The 16,561-nt window shown below is 48.6% G+C and overlaps 1 protein-coding gene across 1 annotated transcript in view; it reads left to right on the top strand.

Annotated features, from left to right (window-relative positions):
- Window positions 1-16,561, top strand: part of TAP1 (transporter 1, ATP binding cassette subfamily B member) — a 34,512-nt gene that overhangs the window by 7,220 nt on the left and 10,731 nt on the right. Inside the window, exons 2-9 of the mRNA XM_075578038.1 lie at window positions 4,698-4,812; window positions 5,478-5,608; window positions 5,817-6,022; window positions 6,328-6,525; window positions 11,249-11,377; window positions 11,794-11,982; window positions 13,761-13,934; window positions 14,622-14,781. Of these exons, the coding sequence (XP_075434153.1) occupies window positions 4,730-4,812; window positions 5,478-5,608; window positions 5,817-6,022; window positions 6,328-6,525; window positions 11,249-11,377; window positions 11,794-11,982; window positions 13,761-13,934; window positions 14,622-14,781 (1,270 nt within the window). The 5' untranslated portion in view covers window positions 4,698-4,729. The remainder of the gene's footprint in view (window positions 1-4,697; window positions 4,813-5,477; window positions 5,609-5,816; window positions 6,023-6,327; window positions 6,526-11,248; window positions 11,378-11,793; window positions 11,983-13,760; window positions 13,935-14,621; window positions 14,782-16,561) is intronic.

The raw sequence follows: 16,561 nt of genomic DNA, 5'->3' as shown, positions 1-16,561 counted from the left end.
GAAATCGACCTCCCGAACCGGAGCCGCTCCCTGCTCTAAGCAGGGGAAATCCCCGAACCGGAGCCTCTCCCTGCTCTAAGCAGGGAAATCCCCGACCGGAGCCTCTCCCTGCTCTAAGCAGGGGAAATCCCCGAACCGGAGCCTCTCCCTGCTCTAAGCAGGGGAAATCCCCGAACCGGAGCCGCTCCCTGCTCTAAGCAGGGGAAATCCCCGAACCGGAGCCTCTCCCTGCTCTAAGCAGGGGAAATCCCCGAACCGGAGCCTCTCCCTGCTCTAAGCAGGGGAAATCCCCGAACCGGAGCCTCTCCCTGCTCTAAGCAGGGGAAATCCCCTAACCGGAGCCTCTCCCTGCTCTAAGCAGGGGAAATCCCCGAACCGGAGCCTCTCCCTGCTCTAAGCAGGGGAAATCCCCGAACCGGAGCCTCTCCCTGCTCTAAGCAGGGGAAATCCCCTAACCCCGGTGCTACTCCCTGCTCTAAGCAGGGGAAATCCCCTAACCGGAGCCTCTCCCTGCTCTAAGCAGGGGAAATCCCCGAACCGGAGCCTCTCCCTGCTCTAAGCAGGGGAAATCCCCGAACCGGAGCCGCTCCCTGCTCTAAGCAGGGGAAATCCCCGAACCGGAGCCTCTCCCTGCTCTAAGCAGGGGAAATCCCCGAACCGGAGCCTCTCCCTGCTCTAAGCAGGGGAAATCCCCGAACCGGAGCCTCTCCCTGCTCTAAGCAGGGGAAATCCCCTAACCGGAGCCTCTCCCTGCTCTAAGCAGGGGAAATCCCCGAACCGGAGCCTCTCCCTGCTCTAAGCAGGGGAAATCCCCGAACCGGAGCCTCTCCCTGCTCTAAGCAGGGGAAATCCCCGAACCGGAGCCTCTCCCTGCTCTAAGCAGGGGAAATCCCCGAACCGGAGCCGCTCCCTGCTCTAAGCAGGGGAAATCCCCGAACCGGAGCCTCTCCCTGCTCTAAGCAGGGGAAATCCCCGAACCGGAGCCTCTCCCTGCTCTAAGCAGGGGAAATCCCCGAACCGGAGCCTCTCCCTGCTCTAAGCAGGGGAAATCCCCTAACCGGAGCCTCTCCCTGCTCTAAGCAGGGGAAATCCCCGAACCGGAGCCTCTCCCTGCTCTAAGCAGGGGAAATCCCCGAACCGGAGCCTCTCCCTGCTCTAAGCAGGGGAAATCCCCGAACCGGAGCCGCTCCCTGCTCTAAGCAGGGGAAATCCCCGAACCGGAGCCTCTCCCTGCTCTAAGCAGGGGAAATCCCCGAACCGGAGCCTCTCCCTGCTCTAAGCAGGGGAAATCCCCGAACCGGAGCCTCTCCCTGCTCTAAGCAGGGGAAATCCCCTAACCGGAGCCTCTCCCTGCTCTAAGCAGGGGAAATCCCCGAACCGGAGCCTCTCCCTGCTCTAAGCAGGGGAAATCCCCGAACCGGAGCCTCTCCCTGCTCTAAGCAGGGGAAATCCCCGAACCGGAGCCTCTCCCTGCTCTAAGCAGGGGAAATCCCCTACCGGCCCTTCTCCATTCTATCAGCGTCGGCGTCCGCCTCTGGATGGGGCGCGGCCCCTTGCAGAGGCCCTCCTGCCGTGCGGAGGCCCCCTCTGCCATGTGCACCCCCCCTGCCGTGCGGAGGCCCCACTGCTGCCATGTGCGACCCCCTGCCTTGCGGGTGAGTGTTTGTGTGTGTGAGTGACAGACTGTGTGTGTGTGTGTGTGTTTGTCTGAGTGAGAGTGAGTGTCTGTGTGTCTGTGCGTGTGTCACCTTCTCTCCCTCTCCCTGTGTCTCCCTCTCCCTGTCACCCTCTTCCTCTCCCTGTGTTACCCTCTCCCTGTGTTACCCTCTCCCTGTGTCACCCTCTCCCTGTGTTACCCTCTCCCTGTGTCACCCTCTCCCTCTCCCTGTGTCACCCTCTCCCTCTCCCTGTGTCACCCTCCCTCTCCCTGTGTCACCCTCCCTCTCCTGTGTCACCGTCCCTCTCCTGTGTCACCCTCTCCCTGTGTCACCCTCTCCCTCTGTCACCCTCTCCCTCTGTCACCCTCTCCCTCTGTCACCCTCTCCCTCTGTCACCCTCTCCCTCTGTCACCCTCTCCCTCTGTCACCCTCTCCCTGTGTCACCCTCCCTCTCCCTGTGTCACCCTCCCTCTCCCTGTGTCACCCTCTCTCTCCCTGTGTCACCCTCCCTCTCCTCTGTCACCCTCTCCCTCTGTCACCCTCTCCCTCTGTAACCCTCTCCCTCTGTCACCCTCTCCCTGTGTCACCCTCCCTCTCCCTGTGTCACCCTCCCTCTCCCTGTGTCACCCTCCCTCTCCCTGTGTCACCCTCCCTCTCCCTGTGTCACCCTCCCTCTCCCTGTGTCAACCTCTCCCTCTGTCACCCTCTCCCTCTGTCACCCTCTCCCTCTGTCACCCTCTCCCTCTGTCACCCTCTCCCTGTGTCACCCTCCCTCTCCCTGTGTCACCCTCCCTCTCCCTGTGTCACCCTCCCTCTCCCTGTGTCACCCTCCCTCTCCCTGTGTCACCCTCTCCCTGTGTCACCCTCTCCCTGTGTCACCCTCTCCCTCTGTCACCCTCTCCCTCTGTCACCCTCTCCCTGTGTCACCCTCCCTCTCCCTGTGTCACCCTCCCTCTCCCTGTGTCACCCTCCCTCTCCCTGTGTCACCCTCCCTCTCCCTGTGTCACCCTCCCTCTCCCTGTGTCACCCTCCCTCTCCCTGTGTCACCCTCCCTCTCCCTGTGTCACCCTCCCTCTCCCTGTGTCACCCTCTCCTCTCCCTGTGTCACCCTCTCTCTCCCTGTGTCACCCTCCCTCTCCCTGTGTCACCCTCCCTCTCCCTGTGTCACCCTCTCCTCTCCCTGTGTCACCCTCTCCTCTCCCTGTGTCACCCTCTCCTTCTCCCTGTGTCACCCTCCCTCTCCCTGTGTCATCCTCCCTCTCCCTGTGTCACCCTCTCCCTCTCTCACCCTCTCCCTGTGTCACCCTCTCCCTGTGTCACCCTGTCCCGCTCCCTGTGTCACCCTCCCTCTCCCTCTCCATGTCACCCTCTCCCTGTGTCACCCACCCTCTCCGTCTCCCTGTGTCACCCTCTCCCTATCACCCTCTCCCTGTGTCACCCTCTCCCTGTGTCACCCTCTCCCTGTGTCACCCTCTCTCTGTTGCCCTCTCCCTCTCTCTGTCACCCTCTCCCTCTCTCTGTCACCCTCTCCCTCTCTCTGTCACCCTCTCCCTCTCTCTGTCACCCTCTCCCTCTCTGTCACCCTCTCTTCTTCGCTCTCTCTGTCGCACTCTCTTCTTCACTCTCTCTGTCGCACTCTCTTCTTCGCTCTCTCTGTCGCACTCTCTTCTTCGCTCTCTCTGTCGCACTCTCTTCTTCGCTCTCTCTGTCGCACTCTCTTCGCTCTCTCTGTCGCACTCTCTTCTTCGCGCTCTCTGTCGCACTCTCTCTTTGTCTCTCATTCTCTCAGTGTGTGTCTCTCTTTCTCTCTCTTTCTATGTGTGTCTCTCTTTCTCTCTCTTTCTCTGTGTGTCTCTCTTTCTCTGTGTGTGTGTGTGGGGGGGGGGGGTGTGCCGCTGTGTGTGTGTGTGTCTGTCTGTCTCTCTGTCTGTCTCTCTCTGTGAAGCGCCGACGTCCAGACACTGGTTAAGGGGTTCAGGAAACTAGTCATTCACATCTGGCTTTTATTTGTAGATCCGACATTGACACACACACACACACACACACACACACACACACACACACACCTATTTGTAGTATAATGTAATACAATAAATACATTTATGTCAAAAACGAATGTTGTTCTGACTAGGAATTTATTAAATGTATTTTATTTATATATTTTATTTTAAAGCGGGGCTGGGGGCGGGACTAGGGGCGGAGTTGGGGGTGGGGGTAGGGGCAGGGTTGGGGGCGGGGCTAGGTGGCGAGTAGATTTTTTGGTTGGGCGAGTAGATTTTTGGGTGATTTGTCGAACACTGCTCATGGCTAATATTTTAGTAAATAATTTAGCATCTAAATTAAGTAAAGCAATAGGCCTATAAGAAGAACATAATTCCGGATCCTTATCTGACTTAAGAAGTAAAGAGATTGAAGCATCCATCGTAAATGGAGTAACTTGTTCAGAAATTAAAAATGAATTAAAAAGATTAGTTAGATGATGTGTAAGAAGAAAAGAGATGGGTTTTTTTATAAAAAAAATGCAGTATATCCATCTGGGACTGGAACTTAAATAGATGTATTTCTTATACACAATGTAACAAATAGATGGTTATATCACATAACATGAATGGCTAAGCTGGAATATTATATACAAATGTAACACGGCTATTTTGTGATTTTACATATAATGTAACACATCTATTGTGTGATATATGCAATGTAGTGCATGCTTATTGTATGATTTTCTTTACAATGTAACATATCGATTGTGTGATATTGTATACAATGGGACACATCTATTGTGTGATATTATATACAATATAACACAAATGTCTACTGTGAAAAATAGATGTCTGTTCTATTTTTTATGTACAGTACAGTATAACAAATAGATTTTGTTTTGTTTTATACAATATAAGAAATACATCTATTTTACCCATATACAATGTGTCAGTGTCATACTGTGTATATATAACTGTGTCCCCCTATAAACCTCTCCCCAATGTGTCCCCTTAAACTCTCACCTCCCCCCTCCCCACACCCCTATCCATGTCACAGGTGAGGTGGCGCTCCCCCTTTACACGGGACGTATGACGGACTGGATCCTAAACAAGGAGGATCCCTCAGCTTTCAGGAACGCCATCACGGCCATGAGTCTGATCACCATCGGAAGGTGAGAACATTATCCCTCTTATAAGAGTATCTCCTCACAGCCCCAACGTGCTCCTTCCTATGGAAGGAACCTCTGTAATAAGAAAATCTCATCACAGCCCTGATGTGCTCCTTCCTATGTTGCAAGCCCTTTTACAAGAACACACCTCTTATAAGAAAATCTCATCACAGCCCTGATGTGCCCCTTCCTATGTTGCAAGCCCTTTTACAAGAACACACCTCTTATAAGAAAATCTCATCACAGCACTGACGTACCCCTTCCTATGGGAGGAGCCGTGTTAAAACAGCACCCCCTTGTAATATTTCCTCACAGTGTGTGCCATCCTATGTGAGAAATCCATGTCATAAGGGCACTCCACTTATAAGAACACCGCCTTACAAATTGAAAGCTCTCAGTGATAAAAACCTATCTGTCATTTTTATTGGTTACTTGATCATTTAAAATAAGCGTATACGCTTTGCAAATTTAGTTTAGTTATTATGCAGTTAGAATGACAGCCATCTTAAATAGGCCCTAGAGAAAAATATTTGAAGCATTATTTCTTCAGTACTATTGGATGATGTCACTGTGAGGGTTGAGGATGGCTGAATGAAAGGGGCGCATAGAAACCTTTTGGTGACTGGACGTCCCATTCAGGGGGTAACAATGGGTTTCTGGCTTGGCAGTGCGGTGACAGAATTCTTCTGTGACTGTCTCTACAACGTCACCATGAGCAGGATACACACTCGTACCCAGAGCCAGCTTCTCCGCTCCGTTCTGAGGCAGGACATCGCATTCTTCGACTCTGTGCCCACAGGTACTGTAATACTCAATGCCATTATATAAAGGGGCGGACATCTTATTTGTGACCTTCAGAAATTCACAGCTCCTGCTTCTGTTTAAATAATAATAATAACAATTTTTTTTAAAGATTATTGGGGAAATGTTGCAATTACGTCAATAGTCAGTTGGAGGTGCTGGAAGCTGTTGGTGGGAGGTAGCTTATGACATCACTCCTCTTGCAGGTGACATCACATCTCGGGTTACTACGGATATCACGGCGATGAGCGAATCTCTGAGCAGTGACCTGAGCCTGTTGATGTGGTATCTTATGAGAGCGATATTCCTCAGCAGTTACATGCTCAGCGTGTCCCCAAAACTGACGCTCTTCACTCTGCAGTGTCTCTGCGTCATCATGCTAGTGCCAAAGCTTTCAGGGACCTTTTACCAGGTGAGATCCATGTCGTGTCACCCTGTGGTCACTGTGTGTATTATGGGAGGTATTTGCATTATAGATATATTGACACAATGTGGTCACTGTGTGTATTGCAGGGTGTACAAAATTATAGTGACCCCCCTATGGTCAGTGTGTGTATTACAAGCAGTATATTATTCGTAAGGTCTGGTGACACACCATGGTCACTGTGTGTGTTGCGGGGTGTATAAGGTTATAGTGACACCCTCTGGGCACTGTGTTTATTACATTCTGTTCCCTCGATAAAGTGACGTATCATTGCTTCAATCTCTTCCCCACAGGATCTGGCTGTGCGGGTCCAGGAGTCCCTCTCTAAAGCCAACCAGGTGGCCGAGGAGACTTTCTCCAACATGAAGACGGTGAGAAGCTTCGCTAACGAGGAGGGCGAATATCGGCGCTATGAGAGGAAACTGCAGGACACATACCAACTCAACAAGATGGAGGCCATGGCTTATGGCTGCTCCAACGTGGCCAACAGTGTGAGTACTACAGGAGGCTACTGTCTTGTATTTGTGATGTCACTTCAGGAACTTCTACGCACACGGATATTCATTACCGGTGGTTGACAAATCACCAAAAAATCTACTCGCCACCTAGTACCAAACGTGTGCTGCTTGGGCCAATATTTACTCGCCCGGGGGTTAAATCCACTCGCCCGGGGCGAGCAAATGTATAGGTTTGTCGAACACTGTTCATTACAAACCCTTTTTCGGGCTTATGTTGCATCCTGAGTTGCACAAACCTCTCCTCTTCCTCACATACAGAAAGAAGAAAAGAGGGAATGTTTGTACTGCTCTAGTGTTAACAGAAGCCAAAAAGGGCATATTAATGAATCTCTATGGGCCTTATTCAGAAAGCCTCGATAAGGCCCTTATCGAGCACTTATCGGCCAAAATGGCTACTTGTATTCAGATAGCCTCGATAAGTGCTCGATAACGGCCTGTATCGACGCAAAATTTTATCGCTATCCGAAATTCGCCGACTGAGCAGCGATCAGCCCCTTATCGACCATTTTCGGATGGTTGATAAACTCGCGTGATTCAGAGACCCGCGAGTCGGCTGTCGCGGCATACCGCAGCCCATCGCAGCCCTAAAAGGCGGTCTTCTCCCCAAATCCAATTCACCACAAAATTTTTGGTCAATTGGTGGGGAGATGCCTCGATGAGCAGCGATGTGTCGGGACTTAGAAAAAATCAGGCCCCTTTTCTGCCTCGGATTGATGCCGGGGGTCTCCGGAGCTGCTAGCCATTAATAGCAGCTCCGGACCCCCCGGCATGCAACCGCGGCAGGAAACAAGCATGTACAGCAACTTCATGACCTTAGCGGCTAACCGCTAAGGCAATGAAGGGGTTAAACACCCGTGCTAAGCTTACTGTAAGAAACATACAATACAATACAATACAATGGCTAGCGGGGGTGGGTGAAGGGGGAATTTGGCCCTTAGTGGCTGTTTAGGCATTGCGGGGGGGTTGCGGGGGGAGTTAACCCCTTCATTACCTTAGTGGTTAATACCGCTAAGGTAATAAAGGGGTTAACCCAACCGCTACCCACCCGCAAGGTCTAAACACCCATTGTTAGGGCTAATATCCCCTTCACCCACCCGTGAGGCCTAAACACCCACCCCTGACTGACTATACCCACCCTATACCCATTGAGTAGTATAGTGGTACATCATACCCATATAATAATAATATGGGCATGATAAGCCTCTATAGCACTCGATGTGCACCCTAATCACAATACAGTAATACACAAGACACACAATAATAAAATGTAACTAAACTCCAAAAAATCACACGTCACTAAATACAAACAGTAGCCAGCTAATCCAATCAATCCAATCAATAGCGACATCAACAATGAATTAATTAAACCATTAACCAATCTAAACAATTAATTCCGAAACCAACTCAAAATGAATAGTAACACTAATCAATGTAAACAATGAATTACTCCAACATTAATGAATTAAACCGTTAAATAGAAAGAAAGAAGTTCTAACAATCTCTGAAGTAACCATAAAACACATTAGCTAACATAATATAACATTAAGTACAAACGAACACCAATCGCAAACCTTTAATTACATTGAGCATGAAAAAACAAACAATGACATCCACATAATACATGAAACGCAAAAAAGCAACACCAATACCAAGCGAGAAATGCCCCCCAAATATTGTCATAATAATGTATTAATCTGTACCCTAAAGAGGTACCGATTAATATATTATCAGTCAATGTGCCTCCCCCCAAAAAATCAAAAAACACATCCAAAGATTAAACCTGTAAAAAGAGACATTGACAAACATTGAATATATTACTTACCATTAGAAGCGGTGGCCCTCCGACTCCCGGGGAAACAGGAAGCTCACGTACCTTGAAGGCCTCCAACAGCATCCGATGCCATCCGCCATGAAGATCCGGCTCAGGTACCCCAATCTTCTTTATTTCTTTCTTTAATCACCTTCTTCTATTTTCATCTGTAACCATTTCTTGTTCTTCTTTATCTTCTTTCTTCATCTGTCAATCCAAAATACCCCATGTTAAATCCCAGCCGATGCTGTCTCGTCGGCTTCTTGGGCTCAAATGAGGCGTCACGGCCTTAAATATGGTTTGTGACGTCACATTTACCCTCAAAATGGTTAACAGCCACCTGATTGGCTGTTAAAACCATGTTCCGACTTAAATTTTTTTTTTTTGCCGTGACGTCACTTAAAGGGTATGATGCCAGCCAATCAGAATGGCTGTGCTTCATTTGCCTTTAAGATGACGTCACGAAGCCGGCGTCAGATGGTATTTCAGCCAATCAGATCGTGGGAACAAATTCCACACTCTGATTGGCTGAACTGCCTTGTGACACAGCGGTCATCTTGGATTTAGTGACGTCATGTTAAAGGGAATGATGCCAGCCAATCAGAATGGCTGTGCTTAATTTCCCTTTAACATGACGTCACTAAATCCAAGATGGCCGCTGTGTCACAAGGCAGTTCAGCCAATCAGAGTGTGGAATTTGTTCCCACAATCTGATTGGCTGAAATACCATCTGACGCCGGCTTCGTGACGTCATCTTAAAGGCAAATGAAGCACAGCCATTCTGATTGGCTGGCATCATACCCTTTAAGTGACGTCACGGCAAAAAAAAAAATTAAAGTCGGAACATGGTTTTAACAGCCAATCAGGTGGCTGTTAACCATTTTGAGGGTAAATGTGACGTCACAAGCCATATTTAAGGCCGTGACGCCTCATTTGAGCCCAAGAAGCTGACGAGACAGCATCGGCTGGGATTTAACATGGGGTATTTTGGATTGACAGATGAAGAAAGAAGATAAAGAAGAACAAGAAATGGTAACAGATGAAGATAGAAGAAGGTGATTAAAGAAAGAAAAAAGAAGATTGGGGTACCTGATCCGGATCTTCATGGCGGATGGCATCGGATGCTGTTGGAGGCCTTCAAGGTACGTGAGCTTCCTGTTACCCCGGGAGTCGGAGGGCCACCGCTTCTAATGGTAAGTAATATATTCAATGTTTGTAAATGTCTCTTTTTACAGGTTTAATCTTAGGAAGTTTTTTGTGATTTTTTGGGGGAGGCACATTGACTGATAATATGGATGTCATTGTTTGTTTTTTCATGCTTAATGTAATTAAAGGTTTGCGATTGGTGTTCGCTTGTACTTAATGTTATATTATGTTAGCTAATATGTTTTATGGTTACTTCAGAGATTGTTTTAATTTATTTTTTGGAGTTTTAATGGTTACATTAATTAATGTTGGAGTAATTCATTGTTTACATTAGTTAGTGTTACTATTCATTTTGAGTTGGTTTCGGAATTAATTGTTTAGATTGGTTAATGGTTTAATTAATTCATTGTTGATGTTGCTATTGATTGGATTAGCTGGCTAGTGTTTGTATTTAGTGACGTGTGAGTTTAGTTACATTTTATTACTGTATGTCTTGTGTATTAATTTATTGTCATTAGGGTGCCCATTGAGTGCTATAGAGGCTTATCATGCCCATATTATTATTATATGGGTATGATATACCACTATACTACTCAATGGGTATAGGGTGGGTATAGTCAGTCAGGGTGGGTGCCTAGGCCTCCCGGACTGGTATCGGGTCAGGGTGGGTTAACCCCTTAATGACTATAGCGGTTAGTAACCGCTAAGGTGATTAAGGGGTTAGGGGCCATTAGAATGTCTTTATTTTGTATATATATATATATATATATATATATATGCTTTCTGGCAACGGAGAACAGAGGGACCTGCTGTTCTGGTAAGTATAACTTTATTTATTTACTTTATTTATGTATGCTAATGCAGTGTTTAATAATGGGCAAATAATCTACAGTATTATCCATATCTGGATAATAGTTATTTTGCCCATTACTGTACTGTATGGGTTTGGGCGGAGGGGGGGGGTGCGTGTATTGATGTTTTTTTTAAATATTTATTAATATACATTTCTTTAATAGTGTAGAGGTGCGGGGGGTCTCCGGAGCTGAACCACGTTGGTTTTATGTCCGGGGACCCCCTGCTTCCCGAGATACGGGCCCCATTATGGGGTGCCGGTATCCCTCTGCATTGAAATGTCACGTGACCGGGACATTTCCTTGCATAGGAGATACCGGCACCCCATAATGGGGCCTGTATCTCGTGAAGCAGGGGGTCCCCGGACAAAAAAAACAACGTGGTTCAGCTCCGGAGACCCCCTGCACCTCTACACTATTAAAGAAATGTATATTTAAATAAATAATTTTCGGGCGACATTTCAGCTGGGAGAGGCTACTCTCTCAGAGCAGCTCTCTCTGCAGCAGAAATGAATCGCTGGTTTAGGCCTTTTCAGAGGCTCGAGGCTCTCGCGGGCAGCAACTCGCCCGTTTTGGGAATTTTGGTAATCGAGCCTTTCTGAATACCGTGATAGCAACGCCCAAAAAACAGTCATTTTAAATTCCCTGGCGATTTTTTTTTATCAACCCTCTCTGAATAAGGCCCTATGTGCTGCATCCTTCCCTGCATAATCAAAGCTAAGATGGCCATCCCAGCTTTGTAGGAATAACAAAAGAACGATCTCACTACATAAAGCGGCCATTTTAAATGTGGCCGTAAACCTGGCAATTTATAAGCAAATCTCCTTTGTGTAGAGCAGCACAGAGAGAGAAGAAAAGAAGTTGTGATACTCTCCTCTCTCCCTCACAGTTTTCGGGGTTGGCTCTGAAGGTCGGGATCCTATATTTCGGGGGCCGCCTGGTGACACACGGGGATCTCAACGGAGGTGACCTGGTATCATTTGTCCTGTACGAGATGCAGTTTACCTCGGCCGTGGAGGTGAGAGACGGACATCTTACAAGCAGCAATGCTCTGCAGGATTCATTCAGTGGGAAGGGATAAACAGATTGATACTCTGCAGGCCTCTCTGTGAGTGCAACGCGCTGGAGGCCTCATTCTGAGGGCAACGGGCTGCAGGCCTCTCTGAGGGCAACGGGCTGCAGGCCTCTCTGAGGGCAACGGGCTGCAGGCCTCTCTGAGGGCAACGAGCTGCGGGCCTCTCTGAGGGCAATGTGCTGCAGGCCTCTCTGAGGGCACCGTGCTGCAGGCCTCTCTCTGAGGGCAACGCTCTACAGGCCTCTCTCTGAGGGCAACACGCTGCAGGCCTCTCTCTGAGGGCAACGCGATATAGGCCTCTCTGAGGGCAACGTGCTGCAGGCTCTCACACCCTGCGCTGTACCTCTCCCCATGCCCAGGTGCTGCTCAGGATGTACCCTGATGTCAGGAAGGCGGTGGGATCCTCGGAGAAGGTTTTCGAGTACATGGACCGCACCCCGAAGTTACCCCTTGCAGGGCATCTCGCCCCCCACATCCTGCCAGGGCACATCCAATTCCAGCACGTCACCTTCTCCTACCCCAAGTGCCCAGAAACCCCAGCTCTGCAGGTACTGATTCTCACACTCACACAGTGCCAGCCTCCTACACACACACACAAACACACACCAGCCCTCTTTTACACATTCAAGGGCAGTGCCAGCCACACACACAAACACACAGTGCCAACCTCTCCCTCTTTTTTACACACACACACACCGTGCCAACCTCCCCCTCTTTTACACACATACAGGCAGTGCCAGCCTCCCTCTTACACACAAAACACACACAGTGCCAGTCTCCCCCTTACATAGACAGGGAGTTCCAGCTTTCCCTACACACACAGTGACACAGTGCCAGCCTTCCACCTAACACACACAGTGCCTGCCTACACACACACACTCTGCCAGTCTCCCCCTTTTACACACACAGGCAGTGCCAGCCGCCCCCTCACTCACACACATACACACACGCACAGTGCCAGGTTCGCCCCCACACACAAACACACACATAGTGCCAGACCCCCTTAAACACACACACAGTGACAGTCTTCTCCTTACACACACAGTGCCGGCCTCGCCCTGACACACAGGCTTTGCCAGCCTTCCCCCCCACAGAAACACGCTGCCAGCCTCCCCCATTTACACACAAACACTGCCAGCCTCCCTCTCACTCACAATCACGCATGCTGTACACACAGTGCCAGCCCCCTCCCCCCCACACACACGGTGCCAGCCCCTCTCTTTTACCCGCACACACACACAGTGCCAGCCCCCCACACACACAGTGACAGCCTCACCTTACATGAACACAGACACACAGTGCCAGTCCCCCCTCGCCCCACACACAGTGCCAGCCTCCTCCTTACTCATAATTACACATACAAACAGTGCCAGCCTCACCTTACACACACACAATCATACATACAGTGCCACCTCCCGCTGACACACACAGTGCCAGCGTCACCTTACACACACAAACACACACACAATGCCAGCCTCTCCCTTACACACACAGGCATTGCCAGCCCCCCCCCCCCCCTCAACCCACCCCACACAGAAACTACAGTGCTCCTTACACTGCTAGCCTCCCCCATATTAACACAGGCAATGCAAGTTTACCCCCTGCCCACAAACACACACATACACACTCTCCTAGCTTCCCTCTTTTATACAAACGCACACACACACACACACACACGTAGTGACAGGATCACCCCTCACGCACACATACACACACAGTGCCAGCCTTTCCGTCACTCACACTGACACTTGCACACAGTGCGAGCCTCCCCATCACACACAGCGCCAGCCTTCCCCTTACACACACAGTGCCAGCCTACACACACACATACACACACACACACAGCCAGCCTCCCCCATTTACACACACAGGCAGCACCAGCCTCCCTCTTACTCAGTCACAATCACACACACACACAGTGCCAACCCCCCCCCCCCCCCCCCCACACGCACACACACAGTGCCAGACTCCCCCTTTTACAAATACACAGGCTGTGCCAGCCTTCCTCTCACTCATAATCACACATACTCACAGTGCCAGCCCCCCCCTCACACATACACACAGAGTCAGCCCCCCTCCCCCCCCCCACACGCACACACACAGTGCCAGACTCCCCCTTTTACAAATACACAGGCTGCGCCAGCCTCCCTCTCACTCATAATCACACATACTCACAGTGCCAGCCCCCCCCCTCACACACACACAGTGCCAACCCCCACACACACACACACACACACAAGTGCCAGTCTCCCCACACATACATACACAGTACCAGCCTCCCCCTTGCATACACACCAGCCTCAGTGTCCCTTACCTGTCCATTCAGGACGTGTCCTTTGAGCTGCGCCCAGGTAAAGTGACAGCCCTGGTGGGTCCCTGTGACGCCGGGAAGACTACAGTGGTGCAGCTGCTTCTGAGGTTTTATGAGCCTCAGGGAGGTCGTATCCTGCTGGATGGGAAACCACTGACAGACTATGAGAACCGGTACTACCGCAGCAAGGTCAGACTGACTGTGACTCCCTGTGCCTCTCTATATCTTTCGCTGTGCTTCTCACTGTGCCGCAAGGTGCCTCTCTGTCATCCTCTATGCTTCTCACTGTTACTCCCTGTGCCTCTATATATCTTTCTCTGTGCTTCTCACTGTGCCGCAAGGTGCCTCTCTGTCATCCTCTATGCTTCTCACTGTTACTCCCTGTGCCTCTCTATATCTTTCTCTGTGCTTCTCACTGTGACTCACTATCTTTCTCTGTAGTCCTCACTGTGCCTCTATATATCTTTCTCTGTGCTTCTCACTGTTACTCCCTGTGCCTCTCTATATCTTTCTCTTTGCTTCTCACTGACTCCCTTTAACTCCCTATATCTTTGTCTGTGTGACTCCCTGTGCTTCTCTCTCACCTTATCGACTACCTATGACTCTCTTTCTCTTTCTTGCTCTCTGTCCTCGTGACTCCCTATGCCTCCCTCTCACCTCCCTCTCACATCTCTGTCCCTGTGACTCCCTATGCCTCTTTCACCTTACCCCCCACCCACCCCCCTCCCCACTGGGACTCCCTCTCCTCGCTCACATCCCTTTCCCTGTGACTCCCTATGCCTCTCTCTCACCTTCTCCCCTCCCTGTGACTCCCTATGCCTCTCTCACCTTATCTCCCCCCCTGCCCCCGGTAACTCCCTGTGCCTCTCTCCTCAGGTGTCTGTGGTTAGTCAGGAGCCCTCTCTGTCCGCGCGGTCCCTGAAGGATAATATCTCCTATGGGATGGGGGACCTTCCCCTGAGATCTGTGGAGGATGCGGCAGAAATAGCGAACGCTCACAGCTTCATCACAGGCATGGAACACGGATACCAGACAGGTACTGTATGTATGTATGTATATGTATATATATATATATATAAAATAAATATATATATATATATGAGGGGAAAGAACACTAGCGCATCAAAATTATAAATAAACTCAATACAAAAATAAAACACAATAAAGTGATACAACACAATACTAGAGGAGGTGCTACCAATAACTACCTATCCCTTATCTTAAATGCTGCCAATTAGGTCCACGGCCTCACCAACGCCGAGAGAAAGAATTGGGTGAAGATGACCTAGGCGCAAACAAAAAGGGAAGGAAAAAATAATAATATAATGGGAAGTCCAAAATAATTAAAAAAACAGAACACTGTCAAGGAAGGGGATCCCAAAAAACAACTGTCACTTTATCCAATTGGGAACGAGAAATTCCTTGCTGTAGACAATTAGGAGTATATATAATGTAAATACATATAAGGAAATAATGACCCGATGATATAATTCTATCGATTAGGATTGTGGATAGTATAATTAGTGCAATACTTGAATGGATAGTAGTCTTCTTAGAAAATTTAATTATAAAAACTTAATTGAATACAAAATAAAACAACAATAATATGAGAGAGGATACACTTAATGAATATAAATTGACAATGGCCCAATATTAATCCAAGTCTTTAAAAAGACTTTGGGTGTAGTTCCTATGGCATATATTAATGCTCACACAGAAAAAAACTTTAGTAGTAGTTCTCCTTACCCTCCGTCATGATCTTCTGGGTGGTGGGATTTGTATAGTATATCTGCTTTGGAGCAGTGTAGAATGCTGTTGGAGAGAGGGAGGGGAAGGAGAGGGGGGGGAGAAGGAAGGGGCTAGCCTGCCTCTTCTTCCTATTACTCCATCAACTCACTCACCCCTCTTCAAGAAGTTGGTATATTGGTGTGATCCGCGTCTCCAGACGCACAGTTACCCTCTACCTCAATCTCCTCCTCTGTAGTTAGACTGGGAATCACTACATCCAGTTTCTCCAAACGCACGGCTTGTCTCCGCCACACTCACCGCTTCCGCATCACGTGGGGGAGCCTCTTCACGTCGCGTGAGACGTTCAACTTTGAAACTGCACCGTCTTCGATCCAATCAATACTGCAGTGATTTGCAACTTCGTCTGCTATGAAACAGACCTAGGACAGGGGGACACATCTCACAGATAGTGTTCCTCTCTCTAGTAATTAACCCTACGCGTTTCAACACAAGGTGTCTTCGTCAGGGGTTCAATACTGGACTAACTATCCCTCTCTATATATAAGCACCTACTCTACAATACTAATTGTAAACACATGATCATAACATATGATAGCAATCGTAAATCACAATTTAAACTTCATTTGTACACTGTTAGACATAGCAAGAAAACATAGAATACTGACCAATTAGTAATTACATGAATTCAAATAAAGGATATATATTGAAAATGTATAAAACACAATCATTAAACAGGATTAATAATAAGCATAGATTTTAAGATAATTGGATTATAACATCCCCACAGCAACTCACATTTAATTCCAAATGCAGTTATGCTAATTATACCACACGATAGGCACATCTGACTGTCACCTATCAAATAGAAGCCTTCTATTAGGAGTTTTAGTTGGTACAATTAAATTAGTGCACTTACACTATATTCATGGAATGAACCATGAAGAATCAATTTTGACATGGAGAATTAATTCAATCATTACTTTATATCTACATGAAAATACACTATGTGTAATTAGTCATGGATCATTGGGATATAATATTACACTTATACTCTAATTCATTATTAC

The sequence above is a fragment of the Ascaphus truei genome, chromosome 20 (assembly GCF_040206685.1).
Source record: "Ascaphus truei isolate aAscTru1 chromosome 20, aAscTru1.hap1, whole genome shotgun sequence".
NCBI classification, from domain to species: domain Eukaryota; kingdom Metazoa; phylum Chordata; class Amphibia; order Anura; family Ascaphidae; genus Ascaphus; species Ascaphus truei.
This window is presented reverse-complemented; position numbering and strand designations above follow the sequence as displayed.